Source organism: Rhipicephalus microplus, chromosome 2 (assembly GCF_043290135.1).
Source record: "Rhipicephalus microplus isolate Deutch F79 chromosome 2, USDA_Rmic, whole genome shotgun sequence".
Lineage (NCBI taxonomy): Eukaryota > Metazoa > Arthropoda > Arachnida > Ixodida > Ixodidae > Rhipicephalus > Rhipicephalus microplus.
This window is the reverse complement of record NC_134701.1, coordinates 211,956,294-211,972,980: the sequence shown is the minus strand read 5'-3', so window position 1 is coordinate 211,972,980 and position 16,687 is coordinate 211,956,294. Positions and strand designations below refer to the sequence as shown.

Genomic DNA, 16,687 nt, shown 5'->3' with positions numbered 1-16,687 from the left:
GGACAGCCACCATTTGTTGTTGTGACCCTTATGTTATTGTTCGTGTACATAGTGTCTGGCAACAGGCAGTAAAACAAAAAAAGTACATATAAGGGCAACGGGTGTGTACGCGCCTGCCCCTAAATGTCTGCATATCGCGTTTGTCGAGATGGTACGTACAGGTAACTTCCGCATTAGGATCATACAGCCATTGTAAAATGTGAGTTAATGATCAAAAATAAACTAAGCACTTTCACTCAGTACCCCATTTTGTTACTTTTGAGACAACACATGGTGGTAAAAATAAAAACAAATGTTTTCGCCGAAGTTATGGCCATCTTAGTGCCCGGTTATAGCCGGGCAGTACGTAGCCTTGACATTGTCATGCACGGTCATTTCACTTTCCTAAAACCATCATTTAACAACAACGTTTAATCATTTGTTTACTTATTTCTTTACCCTCTACGGCGACTCTGTTGAGCAGACAAAACTTTCTCACTAATGAACAATTTAAGCGAGTGGTCTACATAAAGGGAGGCGTATCTTCGTGCAGAGCCTTTCAGCTTAAGATCGGCATGTACGAAAAGAAGCGAGATTCTGGGCACGAATCAAAACAATAAAATAAGCAAAAACATAAAAAACAAGAGAAAACATCAAAAGACGACCCATGTATACACACTCCGTCTCCTCTGTAGAGTCACGATGCACCGCAGTGTCTTCTCTTGCGGACATTTAAGCAATTGATGCACGGGGACACAAAAGCATTGCGGTTGGGGCGTGCAGGTTTCAACATTCGCTGCCAACTTTTCTGTTTCCCTCGCGCTATCTGTCTCGGGCGCACGCGCATCCCGCTATATTGCGGACTCTCATTTCAAATAGAGACATTTGTTCCGCGGTAAAAGACTGGGTGTAGTTGGCCTACAGGGGGAGGGGGGTGCAGATGTGCCTACTTGCGAGGCACTTGGTTAAGCCAGTGTAGTGAGTACATACATGCACTACTACCATCGTCTGCATACGCCCTGCTCAGGACGATCGGCTGCTCTCTCGGACGCGGGAGGAGTGAGCTAGCTAGCCAGTGGCCGAAATGGAACGCCGATCGTCGTCATCCCCGTCAGCGGCGGTCGGGGAAGGGTGTACACACTGCAGCCAGGCCCCTGACCCAGATGAAGCGGCCGGCGCGTATAAAGAGCGTCGCACGCGCCGGGCCACCCCCAAAAAGCGGCAAAGCAAGCGACCGTTGGCTTTCTCCTCTCGCTTTGCAGACCCGCGCCGCGCGCCAGCATGGGCCACGTGAGTATGAGCGTCGCCTGCCCCTGCGAGCTCTGCTTCACCGCATCGCGCGCACTCTGGATTGCGTCTTCGGCGCGTGCGCCCGCGAGACAGCGAAACGCGGCAGGCGTGGTTATCGAACCGGTGACCCCGAAGGTGAAAGTGTGCTTAGGAAGCCGAGCGAGAGAAGAGCGGAAGTTCGAAATCGACTTTCACGGGCGTGCAGTTCTCCCCGACAGTGAACTCCGTGGATGGTGGGGCTCCCTTCTCCGTGAAGCGCGCTCATCAACGTGCACTAGAGGCACGGTTCACGCTGGTTACGCCTGGTTCTATTCAGATAAACGAATATGAGCGGCCTACGGCTTTGCTACCACCGTCGAATGAAACCCGAACAGCTGCAAGCATTAAATGTGGTATAGTGCGCGGCGTCCTGCCATCGCGATTGACATGTGTATTCCTGCGAAACCATGACGCTGGGCGCTTGTGAATGGTGATGACCGGATGGCGGACACTATATATACCATTTCTAATGCTTGCCGCTGTTCGCTTTTCATTTGACGCCGATAACTCAAGCCCTTAAGTCTTGGCGCTACCTTCTGGTACTTGTTCATCTGGAAGCTCTTCTGTGCTGAGTCAGACCGGCCAGAAGACCCCTACAACTCATCTCACTATGCGATATGTTATAAATTACGCCTACGTATAGTCATAGTAACGGTGGGGAAATGCCACTGACTAGAATGTGCACACAAGGTGCGTGGACCGCTTTGCTCGCTACCACGGAGCTATGGCCTTGTGCTTCTTTTCAGGCCTGCAATGACATTAGTGCATGAAGGGGCTGATTTTTGAAGCTGTACATGTATTGAAAAAAAAAAAGACTTATTGGCTTTAATACCAAGCAGTGCAAAAAGCAGGGCTCACGCCCCGTGTTATATATTTATGCTGCAAGGCCTTTTAACGAAGGCAACAGCATTCTAAGCTGCGGTATTTCGAGGCAAGAACTCCTTCACTTAGTTCAGTAGAATACGGCGGTATTTTCTCAGCTCTTCGCTCACACGCTTTGGTAATTCGTGCCAATTACACCTGTCCAATTGAATCGGAGCACCCGAATATGACTACCAGGGCTAGCGAACGACATTTTTCAACTCTTCTCAGCTTGTTCGTTTGGCGCTTAGCCTTTATGAATCGTGTACAGAGGTCCAACTTGCAAGCTTAAACTTTTGATACGGGACAGTCAAGCCGTATACCATTCATCTCTCCCGCTTTTTTTTTGAAGTTATGAAGCTTGAAGTGCAGACGCAGCTAAATACAAAGTACGGCCTCCCAGTCGTCCCTGAGATCATCCTTTTGTCTTTATTAGCTGTCGTGACGGTGCACGTGGATTGAATGCGGGCAACGTCCTCTGTCGGCCGGTTGAAGCAGAGCGTGGTGAAAGGGAATGACGTTCTCTATTATCAGGCAGTGCGTAGTGACCCTTGCCAGGTTAATCTATACTTTTCCGAGCTCATCTAAAAATTCTGAGGTTAGAGGCAGCAGCATGGCCGTATAAACGTCTCTGCCCTCTTGTCCATGAAAAAAAAAAAAGTATAGCGTCGGTTCAGTTCACGGTTGCAATGGAAAACACAGGCGTGTTTTGTTGACCCGTCTTGGATGAGCGCATTCGATGCTCTCGTTTTCGACGCCAGTTTAGCGTTCCGCGATCAGTTCTGCTTCGAAAAGGCGTTTCTTAATGGTGACGCCGGCGGCCTTGCCTCTTCTTGTCGTGTCCATTTTTTTTTGCCTTGTTGTAGTTACTTCAGTGTCACTGACCGAGCCCCTCCCACTCGCCGATGTTCGGACTGGCGAGGGAGAGGCTATAGCGATTCGTGAAACCTATATATGTCCTGTGATAACAGCACAACAAAAGAATATGTATTTTTCACTTGATAAAACAGTGGTGGCGGTTAGGCTATAGCCAAAGCTCGCGGCCAACACCCAAATTAGGCCTTTCGCGTTATAAACGGACCGATCTCACTCAAATGCGTTGATTGATTGATTGATTGATTGATTGATTTATTGATTGATATGTGGGGTTTAACGTCCCAAAACCACCATTTGATTATGAGAGACGCCGTAGTGGAGGGCTCCGGAAATTTCGACCACCTGGGGTTCTTTAACGTGCAACACTCAAATGCGTTAAGATTATCTTTGCCACGTTGTTAATTTACAGCTTCTGCAATGCGACACCGCTCTCCTTCTAACGAAGATGTTTACTTCTTAATCCACTCTATTACTAAGTGCCTTTCTCTTAATTCAGCTTTACGTTTAGCTACATCAAAAATAATTAATTATGATTATAAATTGATGCTTGAGTAATATATGTGATTGGTTCCCCGATGCTGTCCGGTCAGCTGGATATTACTTTATTATTTGACCTATTCATAGCAGAGTATACATTGGATAACTTATTATTTATTAATTCATCAAATTTATATCTCTCGTAACAACTTTCGTATAGGAACATTAAGGAAGTAATACAATTTTGAAGATATTTTTTTTACGTTTTACACTGGTTTCGTGAAACATGCCCTCAGCGAAATGCACAAAGGCTTCTGATAACGAATTGTGAGCAACCCCCCTGTAATGTTATTTTCTCATCTACATAAACAAAAAAGAAAGACGCTGGTCGTCATTCAGCTCGCTCGTTGCAACTGCAAGTAGCTGAATACATCGATTCGGGGTAATAATAATTGATTGATTTATATGTGGGTTTTAACGTCCCAAAACCACTATATGATTATGAGAGACGCCGTAGTGGAGGGCTCCGGAAATTTCGACCACCTGGGGTTTTTTAACATGCACCCAAATCTGAGCACACGGGCCTACAACATTTCCGCCTCCATCGGAAATGTAGCCGCCGCAGCCGGGATTCGAACCCATGCCTTGCGGGTTAGCAGCCGAGTACCTTAGCCACTAGACCACCGCAGCGTGGCTACGGGGGTAATAATATTTCTGTTTTTCTGTATCTCTCCAGAAATAAAATCGGTTCATTTCATTTCAATATAATCTGTACGTCCCGAAACCACGATATGGTTACGAGGGACGCTGTAGAGGGGGGGGGGGGGCGCGTTACTTTAGACCTCCTGGTATTGAGGCACGTGCATGCAAATCTGCATACATGGATGTTCTATATTACTTCTATCCAAACACAGCTGCCATTTCAGAGACTCGAACAGTCGTCCCGCGCTCAATAACACTGCACCCTACGCCAGGGGCATTGGGAGTTGAGGGGGTTCTGAGACCTGCCAAAATTATTCCATGCTTTAACTTTTCGGGCGATACTAATGTATTCACACACCTTCATCTCGATCACCAGTTGACAAATTAAGCTGTTTTACACTCCCCCGAAAAAAAAACAAATCTTGGCTACGGCTTTGCTCTACGCTTTAGCTACCACGGGGGGGGGAGGGGGGGAGACATTGTATTTATAAGAGCACCATATATGCATTAATCACCATTGAAAAGTGCACGCGTAAGAAATGCAAGAATAAAATAGTCATGCATTTACGCACGATGGAACGGATAGAGTACTACACCGTTCAACGCCCTGGCGCCGCAACAATCGTATACGATCGCTCTGGGTCACCTTGCCCGCATCCACACCCCCTTTCTATATACGTCTTTCTATTTTTATTTATTTATTTTTTTGTCGCCACAGATTATTCTAAATGGGCAACGGACGGCCTACACTATCGGGTCGTTCCATCACCTGGAGAGGGAAAAAAAAAAAAAAAAGGAGCGTCGCACGGTAGCCGTGCGACGAACGGCAAGATAGAGGACAGACTCGTTGCGCGTGACGCACGCCTTCGCCTTTCGCTTTCCGCGCTTTCGCTCGTCCAGAGTCTTCTTCCGTGTGCTCGCTTTTGACCGGAGTCGCTGGAGGTGGCGTTCACATTGCTCACTGGGGGTATCAGCGAAGGATTCAGTGCTTCTAAGGGACAATAAGGTGAAATACTATATCAGTCCGAGCCATATATGGCAATGTTACTCCTAAAAAAAAATCAAATTACTAAATACTCTCCCAGTTTTGAAAACGCAATTGAATTGCATTAGAAGTTGCAGTTGACCGAAAATAAATTTATATATCACATCACGGTTATTTTTTTAAAGTAATGAAATAAATTTGAAATTACTCTAAAGAAAGATTATCATTCGTGCACTAACTCAAGTAAACTTTAGAATAGTTTATTGGGTTTGACGTCACCCCTCCCCTCCCCCTCCCCCCCTCAAAAAGAAAGCAGTATGGGTATGAGGGACACCGAGGTGAACGACTCCTGAATTTCCAACCACGTGGCGTTGTTGAACCTGGCAGTTGAATCTGAGTACACGGGATCTAGCATTTCGTCGTCATCATTTCATCCTCACTTCACCTTGCCTTTCGGGTTAGCAATAGATCGCCGTGACCACTAGGTAACCGTAGCGGGTGAGATTGGTTTAAAAAAAATGGATCATTAAAGTGAAAGTCTTGTATTGTTCATGAGTAAAATTTAGGCAGCTTCACCGACTTAACGTCAAGCAGACTGGTTATGCAGCGGAACTGGTGGCATCATAATGCTATTCCATTGTTTGACTTCGCTCATGACGCTTAGTGAACCGGAGATATGTAAAAATGTTGATTGATTGATATGTGGGTTTTAACGTCCCAAACCACCATATGATTATGAGAGACGCCGTAGTGGAGGGCTCCAAAAATTTCGACCACCTGGGGTTCTCTAACGTGCACCCAAATCTGAGCACACGGGCCTACAGCATTTACGCCTCCGCCGAAAATGCAGCCGCCGCAGCCGGGAATGTCGATGGCCAGTTGACAAATTTAGCTGTTTAAGTACCACACACTATACATTGAGAAGAAATTTTCTGCACCATTCTGTAACTTCCACGAAAACTCGGTACGTTTCTGTACCGTTTCTGTCGGCTGCTGAACCCATGACCTGTGGGTTCAGCAGCCAGGTACCGTAGCCACTGGACCACCGCGGTGGGGCTATGTAAAGTGCCTTAGTGGAACTGGTAGTGTTCTTGAACCAGCCTACAGTAAAAACCAGTGGAGATGGTTAACCAGCGAAACTGAAAGGTGTGATCCCTATGTTTATCACCATGTTCATCACTGAGCCATTCCAGTGTGTCAAGGTAGATGACCAGCGATGTTGTGTAGCACACGGCACAGAGATAGCGCTGAAATTTTATGAAAGGCACAGAAACGTACCGAGTTTTCGTGGAAGGTACAGAACGGTACAGAACATTTCTTCTGAATGTATAGTGTGTGGTACTTGAAAGTTTTCCGGTTGAGCAGCGTGTACTCTTCTTTTTGCCGCGGCATGCGTAGTTTTCTCTGGCTCGCCGCATGCGCTTCGCGTGCGCTTCAGGCTCTAAAAGCCTGTCAAATGCACTTTGCAGGTATCATCAGTTGGACACAAACTATACCAGGGAATTAATAGCGTACAATTCACTGATTTTCCTTTTCATTCGTAAAAATATAATTTATTGGTTCAACCATTAAATCAATGAAAAATACCCCGGGAGCACTGCCCTGTGGCTCGGTGTAATGTCGAATATTTCGGAGAATTAGCCGGACTTTTTGAGTAACTATGTGGTTATGATCTGAATATTACTGGGCATCTATACTTCGCACTCGCAACACGCTCTATAAGGCACTAAACTATGAAGTTTAAGGCACTAAACTAAGAAGGTTAGTTGATTATTTTAAGTTCGAAGCATTTTTTAGCGAACTTCGGCGACTTTGAGCGTATCTATCTATCTATCTAGCCGCCTACGACTTTTCGCTCTCCTGCCCGTTTCGATAATGGTATCAATACCAAACTTGGTATGGCATAACACGATTGTATGAAGAACATATTGAATCAGCCATAACATGAAAATCCTGGCATATATGTCATGAATAACATGATTTACATCTCATGGTCCTGCACCTCTTGCGGTGGTTTTGTTCACATGGCATGTTGCAAAATTAGTATGGTATGACATGATTGCATGGCGAACACAAGTGACAGTCCCTAACATGAAAATCATGACATGCATGTCATGTAACAACATGATTACATGCCACGCTAATGATGCGCTCGTGGGCGTTTCGCTAGCGTGACATATACCAATTTTGGTATTATGGTATGTGAAAGGATGACGAAGGTATGTGAGTGGTGCGAATATGATAATCATGAGATGCGTGTCATGTAAAAACATGACCACATGCCGCGCTCATGGTGTGCTGGCGGCCGTTTTGCTAGCTTCACTTATACCAAATTTGGTATTACGGGACGTGAATGGATGACGAAGGTATGATACTGGTGCAAACATCATAAGCATGAGATTCGTGTCATGTAAGAACGTGACTACATGCTACGCTCATGATGCGCTCGCGGCTATTTCGCTATCTTCACGTGTACCAAACTCGGTATTACGTGACGCGAACGGACGACATAGGTAAATAAGACGTCCAAACATGATAATCAAGACATGCGTGTCATGTAACAACATGACTACATGCCACACTCATGATGCGCTCGTGGGCGTTTCGACAGCTTCACATATACTAAATTTAGTATTACAGTGCGTGAAGTGATGACGAAGGTATGTGACTGGTGCAAACATGATAATCATGAGATGCGTGTAATGTAACAACATGACTACATGCCACGCTCATGATGCGCTGACGGCTGTATCGCTAGCTTTACTTATACCAAATTTGGTATTACGGGACGTGAATGGATGACGAATGTATGATACTGGTGCAAACATGATAAACATGAGATGCATGTCATGTAACAACATGACTACATGCTACGCTCATGATGCGCTCGCGGCCGTATAGCTAGCTTCACATGTACCAAACTCGGTATTACGCGACGCGAATGGACGACATAGGTAAATGACACATCCAAACAAGATAATCATGACATGCGTGTCATGTAACAACATGACTACATGCCACACTCATGATGCGCTCGCGGTCGTTTTGCTAGCTTCACATATGCCAAATTTTGTATTACGTGACGTCAATTGATGACGAAGGTATGTGACTAGGGTAAACATGATAATCATGAGATGCGTGACAAGTGCGAACATGACTACATACCACAGTCAAGACGACAATACATTTCGACGTGACGCAATGCGCGCGCTCGCGAGCATTCATTTCGTCGCGTAAAGCGGCGTTGCCACCCCAGGCGCCGGTTTTGCCATATACTCGCAGGTGCGCGCCGCGCTGCATTGGTTTGGGGCATGCGCGTTTCAGTGCGCCCGGCGTCCCTCCGTCACTAAAATAGGGAGACGCAGTGTTGTCTGGGCAACGCATCGGCGTGAGCATGTCGCCTTTCGTGCCGGTTGCGGTCGGGCCGCGCCGATGGACGCTGGTCGCGCCTGTCGCGCCTGGCGTCAGACTATAGAGTGCTCGTGTTTTGCTAACGTAGCGTGCACGCGCGTCAACGCTACATCGGAGTATATTGGGCCGTTCATGATGCTCTCCCGGCCATTTTGCTAACTCCACATATAGCAAACTTGGTGTTACGTGACATCAATGGATGACGAAAGTATATGACTGGTGCAAACATGATAAGACTGACAAGCGCGTAATTTAAGAAAATGACAACATACCACGCTCATTGCGTGCTGGCGGCCGTTTGACAGCTCCACATATACAAAATTTGGTATCATGTGACGTGAATAGATGATGGAGGTAAACGACACATCCAAACATGACAATCATGACACGTAAGTCATGTACGGCATAATTTACCTCCACCTCGTAACATTGTGCTGAATTTAGAGTGACATATCAACCTTCTCTATTCGCGCTTCGCATATCACCTATTCCCGCTGAACGTGGGATCTGCCAATTTTTTTATCAATTGAACTGCTAGCAGCCATCATCGCGCTGTTTTAGTTGTCAGCTGGCGCAAATAACAAGGTTGTGAAAATAATATTATTAAAAGAGAGAGTAAAGAAATTCCCATTGAAAGAGACTAAGCTATAGAGTCAAAAACAAAATGACACCAGTAATATTCATGTACTTCTCTGTCCTGTCGTCGTAAAATGTACTGCTACAATATATCAACTAGGAAGTAAAACACGGTTCTCAAACTTACCCTATTCAGCCGGCCACAGGCACAAAATTTTGTCTTCGCATGGTTTGGAGCGGGAAAAAGATGATGCTTTGAACAAAATGGTCAACCTTCCCATTTCAAGGAAGACCTTCACCATGTCATATATCGGTCATTTTTGAAGGGCATTTGATATCAGGTATCGGGAGACATATTGATACTCAGACTGACTTAAACCAGGACGCCGATTCTGTAATATACTGGTTGTTCAGAACTAAGTACTATAGCTCTTTTTTTTTAAGTAGCACTGGTAGGTATACGCAACAACCACCTTCGCAGGTATGTTATGTTCAAGGGGTCACATAGCGAGACAATAAGTAACGCTGTAACTAGCCCAATTACCTAAGGTTGAACAATCAACCTTTTAGTCATTGCAGTAAGCGGGCATGTTGGTGTTGGAAAGTCGGAGGCAGTCGCATTTCTACGCATTCCCACATGAAAGAAATTGTCTGGCACGTTCGCGCGCACTGAGGCACTCGGCTGCAAAGTTTAACTGTGGTTTGGTTGATTGCGCATACAAGACTGTGATGACTGGCGCAAAGGTGGTTTTCGGGTACATCGCAGTGTCGGATTAGAGTAAAACCACACAGCCCCATTTTGAACACCCGGTAGCGCTTTCGTTCCACCGTTGTGTTTCAACAGTCATCGCAGGGACCACAACATGTCTATAGAAGACCACAGTGGTTGCCGCCAGGTGCGCGTGGAAGCGTTGCAGCGACACTTTGGTCAACAGCAACACGTGTGCAACACGTGTGCTACGTGGACGTTGCCGACCCGCACCACAAAGGTGGTATACGGCTGTCATCGTAAGCAACGCAAACACAGTGAAGGGGCTCACTTTCAAAGCCTACCGCACAACACACGCGGGGAAGATTGCCATCGCTCTGATTCTCCCCTATCCCTCTTCGAAACATATCATCACCGAGTCGCGAGGGGCCTGTTGGAACTATAAAGCTAGAGTGGGCTCTACGCTTGTGGAGCGCATACTGGAACCTACACTCTAAGTAATCCGGTAACGCTTTAAGTGCTGGATATAACCAGGAAAGAGGAAAGTTCTTGTCTGGTTTCCTGGATATAGCCGGCATTTAATCAGAACCTCATTAAGCGTGCAGCTGCCGATACGTTGATCCAACTCCGCGTAATCTGGTTTGGGCACTGGGTCATCAAGGCTTCGAGGGAAACGAACATGCCGATCAGGCGCCCGCGCACTGTCTTCCCGGAATATCTCCCTGTATTTGGAAGCCTATACTCTTAATCAGACAACTCGGCCCTTTCATTCAAAGACGTTACCAATTACTGCAAGGGGGAGCACATGCAGGCGCTATCCGGATCCTTGTAAGGGACTGCATCGCACATGTCGAGCGCCTGCTTTTAAAACTGTTTACCAACACTGTACTGTGCCCAGCGGGGCTAAACCGTTTCAATTCATCCTTTGATGGCACGTGCCAGATCTGTGGAGAGGCTGACACCTTACATATAGTCTGGGCGTGCCAGTCAAATCTATCTATCCACCCAAACTCCAGCCCCAGGAGAGAGGAATGGGAGGCGGCCTTTCTCAGCTGTCAGGACCTGAAGACCCAAAAAGCCCTGGTTCAGCGCGTGCGGGTGGCGTTGCTTGCCAATGGAGCTCCGAAACAGAGGTCCCACCTAGTACTGTGAGGGGAGGAGGCCACTAAGGCCCCAACCTAATCACCTTTGTGAAACCCTTTAATGAACCACCACCACCACCACCACCACCACCACCACCACCACCACCACCACCACCACCACCACCACCACCACCACCACCACCACCACCACCTCACGGAAAAAAATGCGTAAGGCCAAGAATGTCTTTACAGCTGATGAAAGCATTTATTAACAAGAAAAAAATTAGGGTGATGACAGTTATGTGCGTAACGTGGAGTAACGTGGACATCAGACGAGTTTCACTAGTTCCGCCTGCCGTGGCATCACGGTGGCAGCTTTCACGTGCGTAGGTCAGCCGAGGCCAAAGTAACTGACTGGTATATGCCTCCACTATCAGGCACAGTAACAGAGTACATGGTAAAATGTGCGTTGGACGGCCACTTCAAAAGGCGGCACCTTTTTAACCGCTTCAATAACACTTATCGGGAAGTGACCGCTCAACCTTCCATAATGTAGGCGCGCAACGTTAATTCGCCAGCTTTGAGTTTTATTTTATTTTATTGTGACATATACTAGCCCTCAAGTCTTAATACTGCGTGTTTATGTGTGCATTATGTGAGATGTGAGTCTCGAGTTTTGGGTAAATTGAATCAGTGTTTTGTGGATTTTGTTATCGCGTATCCAGTGCTCATAACCGGTCGCGACACTGTATCGGAGGCCAGCTTGCAGTAAGAGACGGAAACTTGCCGACTGCAAACCTGGTCATGTTGATATTAAATGATGCGCATCTGCCTCCGTCACTGGGACAGATTAGTATGAAGACGTAGCACACCGTAGACACTATATATCATCAAACAGTGGTTGTCATGGTGGTCTTTTCATTACATTGAAAACGAGGGGACCAATTCGAAAAGTGGTTGCGCAAGCCTCCTATAAGCCACGCAGTAATAAACGCGATCACTTGCGCTCTTATATGACAGTCGTTGTTAGGGCCATCTCGGCCCGAAGCTTACTAAACAGTTCTGTTTAGGAAGGTGGAGTGAGCAGACACATTGTGGGATAAGATCACGTGTGTTAGTTCTGCCAAGTCAAATATTTAAAACGTGAACTCTTCTAAGTTTAAGTCTGAATACAAAGGGGGGGGGGGGTAAATAGCGTAGGTTATGTTTAACGGTATAAAAAAGAATGCAAGCGTGATGCGCTTTCGAATAAGCAAAATCAACTGTCTCTAAAACATTGGTGCACAGGTGATGTGCAGTAGCCCCACATAGCGAACACTTAGGAGCTCTCCATCACACACAGAAGCTATCTTTGGAACACCCATCATCACACCCAGAAACTATCTTTGGAGTAAAATCTGCTTGTCAAGTTCACATTCCTTTTACAAGGCGACTCTATTTGGGCAAGATATTTAGCCTCCGTTCAAATATAGTATGTGCCTAATTTAATAAAGGGCACAGTTTTTGTCGGTATACAATCTGGGGCTAATTTATTTCAGAACACGTCCCCCTGCGCGTTTAACGTGAACGCCGAGGTTATATACAGCGTAGTTTATGTCCTCGAAAAACTTCAGAATTACCACCTCCTTCCAGGGAATTGAGTTGTACTTGAAGATATGTCAAATATTTATTAAGCATAACTTGCAATGAGCTCCAAACCTGGTCACAATTAATGTTGTGTCCTTCGGTTCATGGTGCGCAACTACCCGCACTCATCTGAAGGCCAAGACGAGATCCATACATATCAGAATACTTATGTTAGGGAGCTTGGGAATAAGAAACAAAGAAAATAGCCTTCAAGACGCTATTGTGTCTATGTTAGTTTTATTTGGTTTTTCTTTTTCCATCCTAAGCACCACTGTATTCTGTGTTTTCTTGCTTTGTGTTCACTCAATAGAAGAGCATCTCTCTTCTTGGGCTCATCTGTGCATGCTGCCTGGTAACTGCGGATGACTTCGCCTGGGTGACCCACGAGCCGTTTGCCACGGAGAACCTGGTGTCTATCGCGCCTTCGGGACCACAGCAAGTGACTGCGGTGACCCCCTGGCCACAGCAGTGGCACTCACCTCCGATGCAGCAGCAACAGCAACAGCAGCAGCAACACTTCAATACAGGGAGAATGTTGTTCCATTCTTCCGGACCCTGGAACAATAACGGGATAGGTGGAGGAGGTGGTACCAACGACATCGCCACAATCCACCTCCAAGGTCCGGGACCCGGCTCGTGGCAAGGAGGTAACGCTCCCTGGCAAAGCAACAGCGTCGCGCTCCCTTGGCAGTTGCAGCAGCACCAACAGCAGTCTCAAAATCACCATCAAAACCATAGGGGCCCACCCAGTGACCTATCGCTCCCGTGGTCCACTCAGCAGCCAGGTCACATCGCGACCTTCTCTTCGCTGTCAAGCCCTCCGGCTCAACACCCGCCCAACCCTTGGCAGAACATGGCTCCCATGGGCGGTGCCCCCTGGCAGTACCAGCAGAATCACAACAATCAAAACAATTACCATAACAACAACAATAACAACCATCCTCCTCCCCCTCACCAACACCAGCAGCAACATCAGCAACAGCAGTCTAACCAGCAGCACCATCAGCAGCAGCAGCAGCAACAGCCGCCCCCGGAGCCATCACTGCCGAGAACTCAAGTAAAGCTAATCTACGTGCCAATACCGATTGTGAGGTCCGTGACGCAGCAGGCCATATCGCCGCAGCAGGGACAATGGCAGCAGCAAGGTGGCACGAACAGTGGTGGAGGTGGCAGCGGTGGGGCTTCTGTCCAGGTCATCTGGCCTCAGCAACAGCAGCAGGGTGGCTCGCAGAGTGCGTGGCAGCCAGGTGTGAAGACCAGGGCTTTCTCGGTGCCGTCCAAGACGATGGGCAGCGCGGGCGCTGTTATACCGATCGTCATCTCGCTCCAGACCACAAGCTCACGAGGGTCATCCACGTCGAAGTCCGAATATTCACCTCGGGTGGCCACGTCTCGTTCGGACTCACCCAGAAGTGCATGGTGGTGATTAACTTTTTACAGAGTGTCACAAATCAGGTTGACAGCCACCGAGAAGCTCGAAATCAGGGTGCTCCTTAAGACAAGGTCGGCGGCTGATTGGTGCTTGTGGCCCACGCCATTGACAAAGTGGTATTCTCGAATAAGGCTTATGTACCTGTTTGAGGTATTTCATAACGAAGCACTATAAGCCAATGGTGTGTGCCGATGTTCCACAAATGTTTTGCTTTGTAGATATAACGGAGGAGCTAGGAAAGACATAAGACGTGCACAATGCCCGTACTTGTCCGACAGACAATCACAGACAGCTTGAAAACAGCGAGCTTATGAATGTTTCCCACTTCATATCAATGTTTGCACACAGCTAGAGCACGTTTTCTTTTTTTTTCAAATACATTTCATTACTGAGGGAGAAGACGAGCAGTATCCGGGAACCTTCGACACCATCTCCTATTCCCACATTCATAATGGTGAACCACCAGCAAACTACCAAAGTACGCAGCAGCCGCGGCATCACTCCACCAGAATATATGCAGGAGCGATGATTCTACACTACATCGAAATCTTTTATTTCACCGTATTCAATGTGATTATGCAGCCACTAAATTTGCCTCGTGAGCCGATTGCAACCAGTGCGCCATTTATAATGTACCACCTAGTGTCAAATGTACCAACTGGAATGTTGGCGTAGCTGGAATGAAATGGTAGTTCTCCCGCATACTAAGTTCATGACACAGCAGTAGCAGCATCAGCAACATGACGTGCACATGCGGAAACAGTAGTAAGCACTCAGTACTAGTCAATGAATACTTTCAAAATTGAATTTTACCCTGATCTGGTTGAACGTAGCACGCGCTGTCCTTGAGCTTATTTCCACCCTTTTTTTTAAATATCTGACAGAGGGTTCAGATGCTCGCTGAACGTGTATAGCCAGCTTGTACCACGTGAAAAAAAATAAATGTCAACTATAGCAGGGAATGCCACGACAGAATCTGTGGGTGTTGCCAAAGATCTACCATAGTCATAGTGGGCTCATATGCCCTTTTTTGCGACCGTACAGCCTTTTCCCCCTGGGCGGCTTCTTTTTAGCAAAATAATTATGCGGGAGAACTAGACGACCGAAATAAAGCCGCACCTCGTATGCTCCAAGAACAAAAAGTGCTGTGGGGGCTCGCATTCTACAGAAATCGCTTCTTGTATTTTTACTTTATTGTTTTCTGAGGGCTCTGGGGCTCCTCGTGACTATAGTGCAGTCCACCATCTCGAACTGGGTGCATGCGGAGTGAATATACTCTACCGAGTTGACCGAGGTCGACCTGAAGTGGGAGTCCTGTATACGATACCAGTGTCCACTTCCTCATAAAGGAGCCGTCGGCATACCGCTGTCTTTGGCGTGTTCACAAATCGAGAGAGGTCAGAAGACTAACCTCGAGAAAGCAGTACCGAATTCAGTTCGCTGTCGTATACACTTCGCAAGCGACATTGGTTAAGGGAAAAAAAAATTAGAGATGGAGCAAATCAAGACTCAGTGGGTGCAGGAATCTTGGTGGAACGTAACTATGCGTACGACGAATACCCCTGCTGCAAGAAAAATGATGACGCATACGGGAGCCTCTGGAGAAGCTTCTAGAGGGGGAAAAACAAGAACGAGTAGTTATTCGCGCTTGCTGTTATTTTTCACTCCAACAGCATGACACTGATACTGACGCAATAGCTTGACAACGATGCAAAATCTTTGAGAAAGGTGTCTCCTCTTCAAGCCCCGACAACACAGTACCACCGGTCGAAACGTTCGATGCAGCTGCACAGCGTTCTCGAAAGTTCTTCATGTTTCAATTCTCCACCTTCTCATAAACGTAAAAGGCTTGGCCGCTTGATGGAGAAGCGCGATTTTATACGGCAGCCATGGCAAAGGCGCCAGTAAATCGTTTCCACATGCACACTGCCTACTCACAAGGAAAGTTTTATTTCCAGAATCCCATCCCATTGACCTGGTTTGCATAAGCACGTTTTACTGGACTGCTACTAAGTAAACCAATAAATAGAGAACAACGGTAACAAAAAAAAAAAAAAAACTTAGATTGCTACTCATGCAGGACTCATTATTTCGTGTACACACATAAACATTCAACTTCGTTCCTGCTTTTTTCAATGACCACACAAAACTCGCGAGTGTCAAACTAGCATCGTATACGCCAATGATATGCGATATTGCTTCTGGGATAACTTTTTGGCGCTGGTGTAACATTTGGAGCTGCAGAGCCATCTTGGTTTACTCGCATGAAATAGCGCATCTTTGCCCCCTCAATGCGCACAGTGAGTGCAGTTAAAAAAAAAAAACTTTCCAAGACACTGCCAAAAAGATGTATAGTCTACAGCTCTTTTGCGATGCTTTTGCATTAAGTCTGTTCCGACGTAAGTCAATGCTAAAGCGAAAAACACAGTCCATTATCTTTGTTCATTATGCACAGAACTTCATTTCATTATGTCAATACATCGAGAAAGTGCGACGGGGGTCCCAAGTTTCTCATCAACGATGTATTAGGTGTCACATAGAGTGGATCTGAATTTTTTCTTATATGCTGTATACAATATAGTCGTGTGATGTGTTTCTCTACGATGATACTGTGTAATCACTGCCCACAACTCCTTCTGCAT

The 16,687-nt window shown here is 46.6% G+C and overlaps 1 protein-coding gene across 1 annotated transcript; it reads left to right on the top strand.

Annotated features, from left to right (window-relative positions):
- The first annotated feature begins 1,113 nt into the window (after positions 1-1,113).
- Positions 1,114-15,217, top strand: LOC142774707 (uncharacterized). The gene is made up of 2 exons (XM_075875600.1): positions 1,114-1,269; positions 12,924-15,217. The coding sequence occupies exons 1-2, from the start codon at positions 1,261-1,263 to the stop codon at positions 14,037-14,039; spliced, it is 1,125 nt and encodes a 374-aa protein (XP_075731715.1). The 5' UTR covers positions 1,114-1,260; the 3' UTR covers positions 14,040-15,217.
- Positions 15,218-16,687: the final 1,470 nt, after the last annotated feature.